This window comes from Danaus plexippus, chromosome 7, assembly GCF_018135715.1.
Source record: "Danaus plexippus chromosome 7, MEX_DaPlex, whole genome shotgun sequence".
Lineage (NCBI taxonomy): Eukaryota > Metazoa > Arthropoda > Insecta > Lepidoptera > Nymphalidae > Danaus > Danaus plexippus.
Window position 1 is genome coordinate 1895060 of NC_083541.1, and position 14952 is coordinate 1910011.

General features: G+C 28.2%; 3 protein-coding genes across 4 annotated transcripts; 2 read left to right on the forward strand and 1 right to left on the reverse strand.

The window, feature by feature from the left end:
• The first annotated feature begins 2393 nt into the window (after positions 1-2393).
• LOC116770989 (pancreatic lipase-related protein 3-like) lies at positions 2394-6623 on the forward strand. 2 transcript variants are annotated; one of them, XM_032662667.2, is made up of 6 exons: positions 2394-2493; positions 3820-3966; positions 4406-4777; positions 4846-5088; positions 5210-5332; positions 5637-6623. In XM_032662667.2, exons 1-6 carry the CDS (start codon positions 2487-2489, stop codon positions 5795-5797), a joined length of 1053 nt encoding a protein of 350 aa, XP_032518558.2. In that variant the 5' UTR covers positions 2394-2486; the 3' UTR covers positions 5798-6623. The 2 variants fall into 2 exon arrangements, with proteins under 2 accessions (XP_032518558.2, XP_032518560.2); XM_032662669.2 differs by having other exon boundaries at positions 4846-5084; positions 5637-5777.
• A 1167-nt stretch (positions 6624-7790) lies between these two features.
• On the reverse strand, positions 7791-11185 carry LOC116770911 (uncharacterized). Its single transcript, XM_061521004.1, has 7 exons — positions 11069-11185; positions 10727-10861; positions 9739-9953; positions 9157-9365; positions 8781-8937; positions 8374-8485; positions 7791-8057 (listed from the first exon to the last, which is right to left on the reverse strand). The coding sequence occupies exons 1-7, from the start codon at positions 11080-11082 to the stop codon at positions 7835-7837; spliced, it is 1065 nt and encodes a 354-aa protein (XP_061376988.1). The 5' UTR covers positions 11083-11185; the 3' UTR covers positions 7791-7834.
• A 1487-nt stretch (positions 11186-12672) lies between these two features.
• LOC116770778 (uncharacterized) lies at positions 12673-14866 on the forward strand. The gene is made up of 4 exons (XM_032662385.2): positions 12673-12821; positions 13065-13238; positions 13676-13829; positions 14714-14866. Exons 1-4 carry the CDS (start codon positions 12723-12725, stop codon positions 14812-14814), a joined length of 528 nt encoding a protein of 175 aa, XP_032518276.1. The 5' UTR covers positions 12673-12722; the 3' UTR covers positions 14815-14866.
• Positions 14867-14952: the final 86 nt, after the last annotated feature.

The following is a 14952-nucleotide window of genomic DNA, read 5'->3' on the forward strand; positions in this document are numbered from 1 at the left end:
ATGGTTTTTAATCTAGGCATAATTTTACGTAAAAATAATTTTACGTACTTTTGAATGTAATTTATATATGTCTAGTATTTCTAACAGCTTGGAATGTAGAATATTGTCGAAAGCTTTTTATAGGCCCTGCAGGATACAATGTACATAGGTTTCAAATTTTTATGTTGCAAGTTTGTCTATAATGGAATCAACGATGACTTGTTCTTTACAGACCATGTGGTCACGTCTACATCCTTTCTGCTCCTTTGCTATAATTTTGTTGTGTTTTATGTGTGTTGATTTTTTGGGCTATTGCCGATGTGAGAATCTTGTAGGCATGTGATAGGTCTGTATTATGAAGGTTGTGTTGAGTGTGTAGTTTTTGGAAGCATGTAGGTTATTCCTGTGACGATGAAATCAAGTATCTATTGATTCCCAACATTGATTTGTGTGAAATTCTTTGCCAAGTGTTTGTGTAAGATTGTTAGTTTTCTAAACCAGTAATTATGTATTTTGTCTTTAGCCGGTGATTTCCCATTGTGTAATTTAGCAGTAATGTTAGTTATGTCTGTTTGTGTAATGTCTTCAAATTCCATATTCTCTATTGTACTTAATTTGTTAGTTTCTTCTACTATCCAATTTCCGCTAACGCTGTATTTTATTTCTTCTTCAGAGGTTCCTCAACAAAATTCTCCCAAATTTGGTGGTGTGGGTAGTTGTATTTTATTTGTTGTAGGTGTGTCCTTTTGTGGTTTGCGTATTTTTCCATAAAACAGTATTTCATTTTTGGCAAAAAGTGTGTTTTGATCCTTGCGTTCTTGTGCTTTTTTGTATCTTTTTAGTCTGCGTACCTTTAATGCTAGTTTTAGTTTTAATGTATCTAAAAATTTTTCTGATTTCCCATTGTTGTCTTCGTGTCTGGTATGTATATGTATTTGTTTTTTATTTTCATTTTAGACCCATGGTCTAATACTTTAATGATTTAAAATACACATTATTGTGTTTATTTCCTTGTAGTAGTATGATGATTAATTAAAAAAAATTGACTTGTAAGACATTAAAATGTATGTAAAATGTATGTTCTCTTACACAATAACATTCAACATGTCAGACTAAAAGTGAATTTTATTTCATACAAAAATCATTTCACGCCATTTTTTCATTTTTAATTATGACATTAAACTATAGCTTTTATATATTAAAAATAAATGGATTGGAAATATATTTCGTTATAATTTCCAAGCGAATGAAGCAGCGGGAAGCAGATCGTTACAATAAAAGTTGTAATGACTTCGGTGCAAGGATAGCCGATGTTTGTGATTGTCACAATTTATGGATAATTTGATAATGACCAAATCAAAATGATTTCGTGATGACGGAAATTGCTTTTAACTCGCTATGATTGCAGTGTTTATCACAACCATAATTAGGTGTGTAATCGCTGTGCACAGCCTTTAACAGAGCTATTCAAATAGATTGAGTAAGCCTTGACAGACAGATATGCGCTTGTCTATATTTTTTAATATTCATTAAGTCTGTATTTGAATTACACAAGTAACAATTAAGTCAGTACAACACTCTACAACAATTACCTATTGGCTGATATTATAGATTACACAATTGGTAGCACAAAGGTGGTATGTATTTTGCATCACCATGCTATTATAAAAAGCGTATTGTAGTTAAATCATAGAAAACGAGTGCTAGTGGAACTAAATATAGCCTTTACAAATGGGTATTCTAAAGTATGAACGTCATGTTATTTAGAAATAAAATAATGTTAATGTATTTTTATTACAATTTATTTAAGATAATATCCCAAAAATGTTAAAAAACAAAATGTTTGTGTTAGTATCGTTGTAATTAAGTTTTGTTACATCTTTTAGTCAATCCTTATGCACATTTATTAATCTTTATATTTCTATTCATGTCAGGTTTTTGTTTGAATAAAGAAACTTGTAAAGAACCGTAACTTTAAAAAGGTAACCTTTTTTGTTTACGTTAAAAAAAGTTCACAGAATTATGAAATTGTATTAATTTAAAGTATTATTTTAAATACCAATACTGTCCGTAATCTGCCCTATTTATTAAAACTTAACTCAAAGATCCTTCGTAAGGACATGTTCTGAGACATCTGATATGCTCAGCTTTAGTGAATATTATTTACGTATACATCAATCGACCTTAGACTATGAGATTAAATTTTTTTTATTCACGTAATCACAATGTTATATGTAACTTTAACATCCATAATATTAGTTATAAATAATTTATAATGACATTATGACTATTAAAAATTTACACACGTTAACTAACAAGCAATATCATTTATACTTTATGGGATGGTTAAAGATTTTTTTTGAGAAAACTTTGTATTTATTTCATATTTGAAAAAAACGTTTTGTGCTCATGTTCATATAATTAGTACTCTCATTTGCTTCGTCATAGCTTTGTGACGGTTAGTGATTTTGTATAGTTACATAAATGTATATCTACTAACCAGAGAAATGACACGTAAGTTGGTATTTAATAATATGTATTAATACAATCATGAAAAACTGGTTTCATATATCATTTAAGTGACACAACATTTTGTTTAAAAAGTATTCTTGTTTTTTTTATAATTTATTTTATTTAAAACAAAGTTTATTTAGATTTCAAGTTACTGTAGTAATTTTACGTAAAAAATGTATGTATTACTCGATTTATTCATCAATATTATATTACATTTTTGTTGTAAGTTTTTTTTTATTTAAATATGTTTTATTAGTTTTAATAGCACTGATTCTTCTTTTTATTGAATAAACAGAGTGAAAAATAAAATTTGAACTATTCATAGACTTTGAGTAAATATAAAAATACAGTTGAAGTCAGATAATACATGACAAAGATTTTAATTATTTCTTGCAAAGTAGGAGAAAAGTTTTCAATTAATTCACCTTGTATTTGGTAATTCCCTCGAAACATAAGTGTTACTTTTGTAATTTTTGAGAATTAGTATTGTAAGATGTGTTGTAGAAAAATGTTGCTTTCATTCCTTCCCATTAATTACTAAATGTTGCCTGCGGCTTTGTCTATATATAATAATATATAATATAAACCCCCCTTTAAGATATGTGTGATCATTGTTGCGGTTTAATTCGATTTCTTTAAGATCCTTTAATCTTATCCTTGACGAGAATGAAACCAATTCAGCATAATAAACTTTAGATAAAAAAAATATAGAAAAATCGACATTCAATTGAAATGGTAATAACTTAATTTAAAAACTAAATGTAAATAAATATTTATTTAATACAATTATAGTGTAACATACATTACTTGAGTACTTCTTCCTTTTAGAAGTCGGTTAAAATGTACCTTAAGTTAATCCTTATAAAAATAGCCATATACGAATGAAATTTCGGTCAAAAGTGTTCCAGCCGTTCCAGGGAGTAGCCGTTATAAACAAAGGGACGAAAAAAAACTTGTTGTTATAATATGGTTTTCTTAATGTAACTCTCATATGCATTTAATTCAACGGAGTTAATATTAAATTAAAAACAAATTCAATTTAATTTATTAGTGTAGATAATTACACCATAGTTATATAGCGTCCGATCACAACTATACAGACTTTAAAATCTCTCAAATTTTAACTCTAACAATTATGTTTAAAGGTAATATAGAAGTAATTTTTATACAGAACAATTTTATTTCACCAGTTTAAAAATTAAGTAAAAAGATTTCTATTATATTATTTATTTGATATTTAAATAAATTTATTAAAACAGAATAAAATGATCTTATAAAAATGTATTTTGTGTATATTTATTCAATAATCATTCGAATTAATTTCAGTGCGTATTATAAAAGTGTTGTACTTCACGGCAGCAATAAATGTCTACACTAGCGGTGTCTCCAGACAGCTAGGTAGATTTAGTGTCGGTTCTTTATTGGATTCTCTGCCTGTTCTGCAGCCAATCGTGCAAGCTGGATCCAATAGATGCATGTATATTTTTGTTTTATTACCCTCATATCTGAGATAAAATTTAATTAAGTTTCTTTGTGTCCTAAACGGCAATGCGATGATGTTCTATCAAACGTTTATAAAAATATGTGGATTCGGGCAGGGTTTAACATGAAAATCTCAAAAAATTGCTTTTTGTATACTACAGGCCTCCTTCAAATTTTTATATGCTCGTGATTAATGGGGAGGTTTCGAATAATTATATTGTCTATCTTGATACATTATAGTTATAATAAAAGTAAATATTATAGCTTCAAAAATGGTCACACTTGCCCGGATAATTTTGTTTTTACTCTTGAAATCATCAAACATATAAGATGTAAATGATTATTTCCCGCTTTTTTTGCGTTTTACTGATGTTTTCTTGTCTGGGTATATTATTATAATTATAATCTGACTTTATTAAAATGTTTGCAGGTGAAGGTTTAAAAAGCTATTTCGGAATAACATATGAACAGTTATTACAAAAGAATACAACAAAATTTGATGATATAAGCTTAGATCACATAACCAGAAACGGTAAAGTAAAATATAATCTTAATAACACCAATAACTTAAAGAAGATAATGAGAAATACGAGGAATGTCATAATTATTATTCATGGATATATGGAAAGTTCCGACGGTCTAATGGTGAACCGTGTGGCTCCAGAATTTTTAAAGAAAAAGTATGTAGGCGTCTTCGCGATGGATGGTAGTAATGTTTTTAGTTACGAGTATTTTCGGACTTCTACCTATGCACGCTTCTTGGGTGACAAACTTGGTGATTTATTAAGTGAATTGATTAGAAGTGAGTTACCTGTAAAGTGTTTAAGATTATTTCTAATCAAAGTGTTATTGAATAATGATTTATTGCAGAAGGAGTTGATCCATCAAAAATTACCCTTGTTGGACATAGTCTGGGAGCCCATATAGCTGGTGTTGCGGGAAATAAAGTCAAGCAAAATACTAATAAGCTTCTACGTCGAATAACAGGTCTTGATCCAGCGGGTCCTTGTTTTAGTAACGTGCATTTAGATGGTAGACTGGATAAACAAGACGCTGAATACGTTGACGTACTTCACACTAACGCTGGTTTATTGGGGTTAAATTTGCCTGTAGGTAACGATAATAAGAGCAAAATTATATTTTTTTCTAGTATACTAATTATTTACATTTTTAATAGCGGATGGTATATGTGCTGATAGTTATATTGTAAGCAAGACTTGCATATGCATTTCAGGACACAAGGATTTTTATCCGAATAGTGGCATGTACCAGCCCGGTTGTTTTTTGTCTACTTGTGATCATAGCCGAGCTTGGGAATTGTATGCCGAATCAATGAACAATTCGGACAACTTCCCAGGTATATACTGTTTTAAAATTGATTTTCATCTCTATTTGTTTGCCATTTTCCATTTGTTATGCCATTTTCCAGCAATTTTATCAAGTATTTTTTTGTATATAGTATGAAGAATAGTATATATGTCAGAGTATTAGAAATAAAAGAAATTGTATTGAAATTTTTCAATACAATATATATATTTTAAGTTTTGTGTACTTTCTTATTCTACAGAATCTTTACACACTTTTCGTTTCATCAATATTGGTTAGAAAAATATTATTTTTAGGGTTAAGGTGATTTTAACATTCGTTTTGATATTTTTTAGCACGCAAATGCGAAAATTGGACTGCATTTAAAAATGGTATGTGCACGAAGAATGAGATAGCATATATGGGGTTTAACTCTGAACCAGGCTCTCCAGGTTCGTATTTTTTATCAACTGCATCCTCGTCTCCGTTTGGTTTGGGTGCATCTGGAAGCGGGTGATGAAAAAATGTTATATATAAGTTATATACGTGATAAGTATTGAGATGTTTTTCAATGTTTATGTTATTTTTAGTAAACGTTATCGAATTTAGAAGACTTTTCATTAACTTAATAATGGTTTATTAGACGTCGATATTTCGTGTTAAGTTAAGCAAATAAGTTAAGTAGTAAACATATGATTCTCTGAAGGCTTAACATTTAATGGCAGCATTTTTAATTACTTGTTAAAATATTCAAAGAGAGGTATGGGCAATAGGAAATCTACACAAATTATCATCAGACAAATAAAATAATATATTTATTTACTTATAGAACTTTTATACGAGTAAATTGTATAAACGTAAGTCTTCGAAAGCTCAATGATAGGAAAATTAAACGTTTTATTTCCAAGTAATTAGCATTTTTTAATTTTTGATTAAGAATTCAAAGTATTAAGATTTCTTAGTATTTCAGTATTTCCTTACAATAAGTATCGTAAAATGTTATATTCAATATATTTGGAATAAAATTCATAGATAACCAGAAATCACCAAGATTGAACAAAAAGGAGAACATTTTTACAGTATACATTGCTTTACCGAGGGAATATAATGAAATAAATTCTGGGAAAATCCATTGATAGTAAAAGAAAATTTAATTTCATAACAAAACCGTAGCAATGGTTTGAGTTTCTATTTAAAAAGTTCAACAAAAGAGGTACAAAATATTGTCGGTGTTTCTTGGCCTAACGAAATGGAAAAAGTTCATAAGGATAAAAAAGTGCGAGAAGACTCCCAAGATTTGTTACTTTTGAATACAATACAATATTTATCGTTTATTTTTGTTTTCTGATGTTTTTGTCTTTGAGAGAAGCCTCTCAAATCAGACACTAATCGAACCTATGATAGACAATTACGACAATCCTTTCTGTAAAATATTAAACAAATATTTTTGAGTACATTAAAAAATTATACATTTACATTTCACCAAATTTGATTGCAACGAGAGTACTTCTAACACCAATGCCTAGAAAATTAACAGTAGAGTAAAATATTTAGAAGCGGGGCTTAATAGACGATTAGAATATTTAGAATGATTCTCATATGTGATTAAGGTGAATATAATTGTTGTAATTACAAATATATATGTATCGTAATACAGTTTTCCACAAAAATATGTTGAATTAATTATATATTTATCACCGATTTACAACATCATATGTTTTAAATACTAAGGTAGGTGGAACTTTTCAACCTGAACTAAAAGTGTTATCAATATTATTCCTAACATACAATCATATACATGTACATATAATTTAGATGTATGATGGGCAAATATTATCTCTGCGATCAATGTCATGAAGTATACTCGTCTTTTCAATATTATAGAATATCTGAGATAAAGCACGCTGTTCTTGACATTTAAAAAGAAAAAGTACACGAAGTTTTTTTAGACTACACCACATTGCTATATTAAATGTATTTGTTTGTATTATTTCTATGAAATAATCAGTTATATTAAGAGGGTACTATTTAATAATATTTAATAATCACGCTATTACAAATATTTTAATTTTTTACCCCTTCTTTAAATTTTATGAGTTCCTTGGAGTTACATTTTGTTTAATCAACTTAAGATCGTATATAAAAACTGTACAAGTAGATAGTGTTTAGTTCTCAAAATTTTCACCGACAACACTATTAATCAAAGGTGTAGAGGAAACTCTATCATCACTTAACTTGAATAAAGTACTAATAATACGAGTAGTTTTTAATTGTTGCATTTTCCTTATTTGAATATAAACATTTTAAATTATTTTTCTTAAGTGAATAAAAAGCAGTAAATGAAGTTTATACTTTTACCTGAATTTGCTTTATTTTTACTGCATTCTTTAAAGTAAATATTTTTCATTTTGGATGAAGGTTTTGAAAAACATGTAAATAAAGATCTTCTTTTTATTATTATTATAATAAAAAATACAATGAATTGTATGAAACAATTTTTTTCTTGTGAATTACAAACAGACAGATCATTAATATATATTATAATATGCATAGCTTAATTAAAATAAGGCCACACTTTATTCCTCTGGTAATATATTCTCTCAAAGATCATGATAGTGAATGCTAGAACATAAGCTGTTAGTACAAGAATTAGCAGTGCTGTTGTAAGTTCAAATTGCGACCTGTAATGGTTGACAGAAGCCTTGCATTTAACTGGTAAGTATTTTTCCAGGGAGATTTGACGCCTGATCAGACCGGCTTCTTTTAATCTTAGAATCCTGAAAAATGTGATTTATGAAAGTGGGGAACAGAAAAATATACCAAAAGGCATACAACACAAACAAAAGGCATACAACACAAACAAAAGGCATACAGTTCTGCTTTGAATAATGGTTACCTAGGTAAACAAACCTAGGCTCATTAATTCAGAATTTTAAATGATTTAGATTCCAAATTTGACCTTTAAGTTTAGATTAGTTTTTTTGTGGCTAAATTTTTTAGCCAATGAGATATATTTTTTTAAATATCCCGTATTTATAATCATATGTCGAACGTAATTACCGAACTAAAAACATAATTCAAATTTGAATTTACCCGATTTTAAATTGTTCCTTGTAAGAAAAGTTTTTCGAGGTAAACAAATATTTCTTGACGTTTGAGTAGAGATCGATTTCAATTAAGTTACAAATATCGTCCATTTCGTAACCTGTCAACAAAGTTTCGACTATTTTATTTTTGTAACTATCCGTGAAGCTTGTAAGGACGTATGAAATAAAAAAAAATCTGTTATTGTTAGATATTAGGTACAATTATTAGAAATTTGATAAAATTGTACAAATGTTTCAACGAATTATTTTTATAACTATAGGAGAGAATTTATATATGAATAAATTTAAGAACAATTAAATAATTATATTAATATTAAATAAGTTGATTATAAAAAAATTATATTCGTTTGTATTTGCGTAATTCTATTGGACTGTTTTTATTTTTTGATGTACTTCTCTTTACGATAGGGTACAAAGTGATGTAGTCAGTCAGGACAGCTGCTCTGAGATTCATCATTGAAGTTAGAGCCGTTGACAGGCTCACAACTTGAAGGTTTTGCAGCTTACTCCATACAATACTGAGATTTTTGTCCATGGCCGATTCGTATATCTGTAATAAACTATTTTAATTATAACAAATTCACGAAATATGCACTTAATCTAACGTAAATTAGATATTACTTTGATTTAGTTGGCCAATATTTCTAACGCGTAAAATCATAAAAAATATTGCGAGTATTTTGAAGTTTACAAAATAATACTTATGTTGTAAACATAGTCTATTTCATTATTGTTACACAAATATCACATTAACATAATTATAGCTAACCTTTTTATCGGTGATGAGATTCAGATCCTTATATGTTTCAAAGGCGTAGTCACTTTTAGCGAGAGATTCTAGACTTAATGTTGTTTCCCTTTCAGTTACGAGATGTGACAGTAAGTTGGATGTGTAATAGGTATGAACGATGTATACACCTATTATGAATGTCAGATATGCGATGCGACGTGAGACTGACACACCTCGCATGGGAAGTACTAAAATAGTAAGTATTCAACAACAAAAAAAAAAAAACGCTTTGGCATTGGCGAAATGTTACACTTTTATAATGTGTATGAAGCCACAGCATGAAAAATAGTATGAGAACTCTATATTACGAATTTCAAGCCCTTTTTTTGGTAATGGTGTGAGGTTACATAAAATATGATTAAATATTAATTTAAATTTATTTCATTTTAACAAAAAGACACTCTAACAATACTTTGGTAACCCAATCCATAGCTATAAGAGACTTTTGGATTGAATTGTTGAATTAAGACATACATGTTCAAAAAAGGCTTCAAAATTTGTAGCGAGCTTTCCTTAATTCCAAGCAATTCCAATAAATAATCTTTCATACCAGCTACTTACTTTGCTGACAGCAAGCAGAAAATGCAAATAAAAGCTCGTGAACGAAACTGCTCTCCCCTCCAAATTGTATGGAATCCCAATAACTGAGAAGGTAGAATTCAAGTGAGCTAATAAAAACTATGATGAATAAGCAGACCCATACTAAACTTGTGAATGGCTCGCTGTAGAAGGTTCGCAGATAAGCATTGTATCTTTGACGGAGTAAAAAACCAAACCTGAAAAATATTCAAATAAAAATCTTTTGTGGTGGTCAAAATTGCAATCTAATATCTCTATCTCATTCTATTTTTACTAGAATATTTCGATAACAATTTTTACGATATATATTTTTTAATATGTGAATTTCTTTTAGAAATACACGGGTTCTGGCTTGTATTAAATAAAACAAAATCTTGCGAGGCTTCAGCACGTGACGGGTTGATGTTGACACCATCACGTGCGATGTGACGAAGCTAAAAATAGTATTTACGGACTCGTTTTGTTTGTAAGATTTCATTGTGAAAGTTACAAAAAGCGAGTTTTACAAATGTACTTTAACTTGCTTATTTCTTTTCATGACAATATACTAAACATATTAAATGGAAAACTTACAAAAGCATTGTAAACTTTTGTAGGTTGGGGGTCTTACTAACTCTTTTCTTGAATTTTAAATGAATGCATAGTCATTTTTTGTTTGATATTTCTTTTTTTTAAGACTATAAAGATATTGCTAAATGAATTTATTCCTTTTAATTAAAGTAAAAAGATTAAAATTATCGTGGTTCTTAATTACCTTTCACATCAAATAATAATATAACATAGTTATAATCCGGGTAATGCTTGTTTTATTTGCTTGCTATTTGATTTAATTTCATAAATAGACATATTTTTTTTATCAATAATACAGTAAAGTACTTCGGTGTACATTCTACAGCAACACACAAAGAATGCCGAAAACAATTCACAGTGACAATTCAAGTTTCGATATATGCAACAAAAATTACATTACCGCCACATAAATATGCATTGTATGGGATAAATAACACCCAGGTCTTCCTCTCGCAACTCCATGGGTTGAACATAAATGTCTACAGAGTTATTAAACTCATTTGCCCTTCCCGGCATCTCATCTTGATATATAATGCTTAGAAAAAAATATATTAAATCCATTAAAAGTATCAATTTATCATATTAATATTAATTTACTACCAAGTCCGTACAGACGAGAGTACAATCGTTATGCAATGTGGAGGAATTGATTTACTTAGTGTAAATTTATGTATTGAAATGCTCTTTATTCGTAAGAGTTGAAGAACAATCATTATAATTATCATATATATGTATGACTTACCCGAATTTATGCATATCCTGGAGCAAAAGCAGAACATAGCACCCAACTACAGTTTTTCTCCAACTTGGATCGTGTTCAAAAACATCCCTGAATTCAATAACATATTCACATGTATACTTTGACTGTACTTTAAACGTTTCGTTTATGAAATTATTAATCATTATCTCTAAAATTTTAAAGGACAGTATGATTAAAAAAAAATCTGTAAACCCCACACCATCCGTGTGGTATCAGATCTGAAAGTGTTGGAGGTGTACGGTTCGCCTAGCGTATCAACCTCATTAATAGGCCGAAACATTTGTTTGTAATAGATTTTAATGATATAAAAACAGTTCGGAACGTCAAAATTTTTTTTGGATTTTATTAATATATACCACGTCATGTAGGATGCTTTGAACATAAGCTTATTCTTTCTTCAAATAAATCATCACAATGTGACTAAACTGTGACAATGAAATACAAATTTATTAAGATATTGTACGATTTTTATTAATATTTAGATGAATTATATTTCGATTCGCAACTCGTAATTTCGAGATAATTTGAGAACTATGAGTTTTATTCATCGTGGTATGCTCTAAATCTCATATATATATAGAGTCATTATCATTTATGTACATATCATATAATCATGTCAGCAGTTAAGTTTAAGGCTATCAGCCTTCAAATAATAATTTGACATTTGATGTGTTTGCGTGTCGTGGCATCTTCACCACACATGCAATCTATGAATAATGAAGCGCTTTAACATTATTACATATAAATAATAACTTCAAAGTAATTTTTTTAAGACAACAATAACATGTAGTCGGAGGGTAAAATAAACATTTATATACTGTTATCATTAACAATGTATAATAATATTGTGCAAGGAGAAAAATAATATCCAACATAGCATTCATTAGAATAATTAGCGTAGATTTTGTTAGAATAGAATAACATCATTAACATTTGAGCTTTGCAAAACAAATATTCCTTAAATCCACATTTAATTACTCAGCAATTATATTTACCCTTTTTGTATTGTTTGTGGAGCTAAGCTGTGCGAGTATGAGTTATATCGCTGACGGCGGATTTACTTAGAAATTAAGGCTCTGACTAGTTGTGAAATGTTACAGCTATAAAGATGAAAAGATATACAAATTTAATAATAATAACTTATCTAATATTATATATGTGTATATATATATATATATGAATAGTCTTAATAAGAAAAAAAATCAGTAAATAAGTTTTTTTTACACATTTTTAAATGATTTTCTATGTTGTTTTTTATTTGATTTGATTTTTGGTATTAGTATTGATTTTAAAAGAGCGTAAATATTATTTTATTATTAATCATTTTAAATATTTTAAAAAATTGCTACGTATTTATTGGTGAAATGCAAAGGTTTTTGTGCTAACAAAAAAATTATCAAAAAATATTATTCAACAGACCGTTGAATTCAAATCCTGTGATAATCGCATGAAAATTAGTAATCTTATAATTTTGTGAGTAAATCTGTTAAGAATAAAAAGACCAATAAGACAAAGGCATATTAAATGAGTTTGTTTTGTCTTATAAGTTTAATAAATAGTTTATAATGTCAATAAAAGTAAGGAGATCTAGTTGGTTGAATGTTGTATAAAATTTGAGACATTCAATTATATTGGTATGTTATTTAGAGATATGTTAATAAGAATCGCTCCAAAGACCTTCCTTTGCCGCTATCCACTAAGTACAGGCGCTATATACAGTGCCACAGTTCTTATAGTAAGTAATGTCTCGCTGAATAAAATATAATAGGTCATTGAACTCTGTGACATATATATAAAATTCCTCAAGTTTCGATTACACATTAATAATATTTTTGTTCTCTTCCATATAATATTCTTGATAAGATATTTCTTTTCATGACGCTCTGATATTTTCTGTAATAAGCTTCTCATATAATTAATAAATTAATTAATTAATATATAATTAATCATTAAACAATAATCTATTTTTAATTAACAGTGCGTCTCCGTAGTATGTATCTTGGCGCTTATCACCCAAGTGATATTGATGAATAATGACAATTGCTCGTCACGGTTTGTATGGAGGAATGCGTACAGCTTCAGTATCACTGGCGTCATTTACACCGTAGTGATGCTCGTCATGCATATTTGGCTGATTTGGGGAGTAAAGGAGGTAAATTTCGTAAATATTGGTTGACTATTATTGGATTTACTTTATATTTTTCAGTTTATTCGATCTATAAAAATGATATTATTATAATAAAAAAAAAACAATTGACGAGTCGTAACCATATGACCGGAAATGAAAATATCTATAAGATATCTATAAGATTAACTCTTAAAATATTAGTATAAAATTTCAAACAAAATCGATTTAGTTTATATCTTCAGATAACAGAAATTTTTTCAATTCTAAGACTTATGAAGATCTGACGTAACTCTTATTTTTATCAGCAAAAACAATTAATTACACATGACATAGCTTCGACCAAAACAAAGTTTTTAATTTAAAAAAAATATCAGAAACAATATTCCATTTAATTTCACATACAAAGTAAAATATTTTTATCTTATTTAAGTAATAAGTTACACTGTATAACTTATTTTCAGAAAAAGGCATCTGTAATATTATCCTGGTTCGTCATAACAGCTATGTGGCTCTCACAAACATTCTTTCTGCTTATAATATTAATATGTATTTATAGTACAGATGTTAATTTTGTCGCTTGGGTTCTTTCATTTATATTGGGTTTAATAGCAATAGGTAAGTGTTCTGTGAGTTTTACTTCAACTAAATTAATGTGGATTTTTAGAATATTTTTTATTACCAAGTAACGATAAGGATATAGGAACTCTGTAGACATAGTGAGGATATTTTTGATGTAATATTTATTTGCTGATAATATTTATTTAGAATACCAAAGCTACAAAGTACTTGTGAAGTCGTGAATATCAGTTTATATAGGAATTATATGCTTATATTTCAATCTTAACAAGAATAAATCCAAATATGCATTTTTTTTGGGAAAAAAAAAATTTTGCTTATTAAAAATAACTTATCGTTCAGATTTACAGTATAAGTAACTACTTAATGTAAACATAAGACAGTTATTGTACATAAAAAATTATAATATTAAAAGTATTGTTAAAAAATCTCGATACAGCAAAAAGGTTCATTTTAACTATAGAATGGTTGAAGAGATAAAGCCAATTCAACAAATTCTGTTCTAAATATGGTATAAAGAATCTAACAAAAACTTCCAAAATTAAACAACAGAGAATATAATTAATATTTTCGGATGTATTACGAGTTTTTTATGTTTTAAATTACGGGCAGACGATACGGAATATTCGTTTCCAACATCCGAAAATATTAGTTTTATTTAAATGAATACTCGCGAAAGTCCTATTATTAGATATTATTTAAAATAGATTTAGAAGATTCTAGATTTGTTCTAAAGTTTATTATCTAAGATGACTGATGTGCTCATGGTCGTTCAGTAACAGTACAATAGTGACGATGTCATAAAAAAATAAAAATAAGAATAATATAACTAGTATTTCCTAAGCGATAGTTTATATACGTGTATAGAAAATAAAAAAAAGCAAACCGAAACGAATATAATAATTTCATTTATTTTATTTCAGGTATATTGACATACTTCGTGTTGGTGGTTTATGGTTTCTGGCTGGAACTGAAAACCGAGGAAAGGAATAGGAATTTGGCAGCTCAAAACAATGATCTCTAATCGTAACCATTGCAAAAAAATATTTCATTAATATAAAATATATACAAAGAGATTTTTTGTTTTACTGTGACGAATAACGTGTTGATTTAAATATAATACAGCAGAATCCCTAGGAAAAAATACGTGTACATATACGTG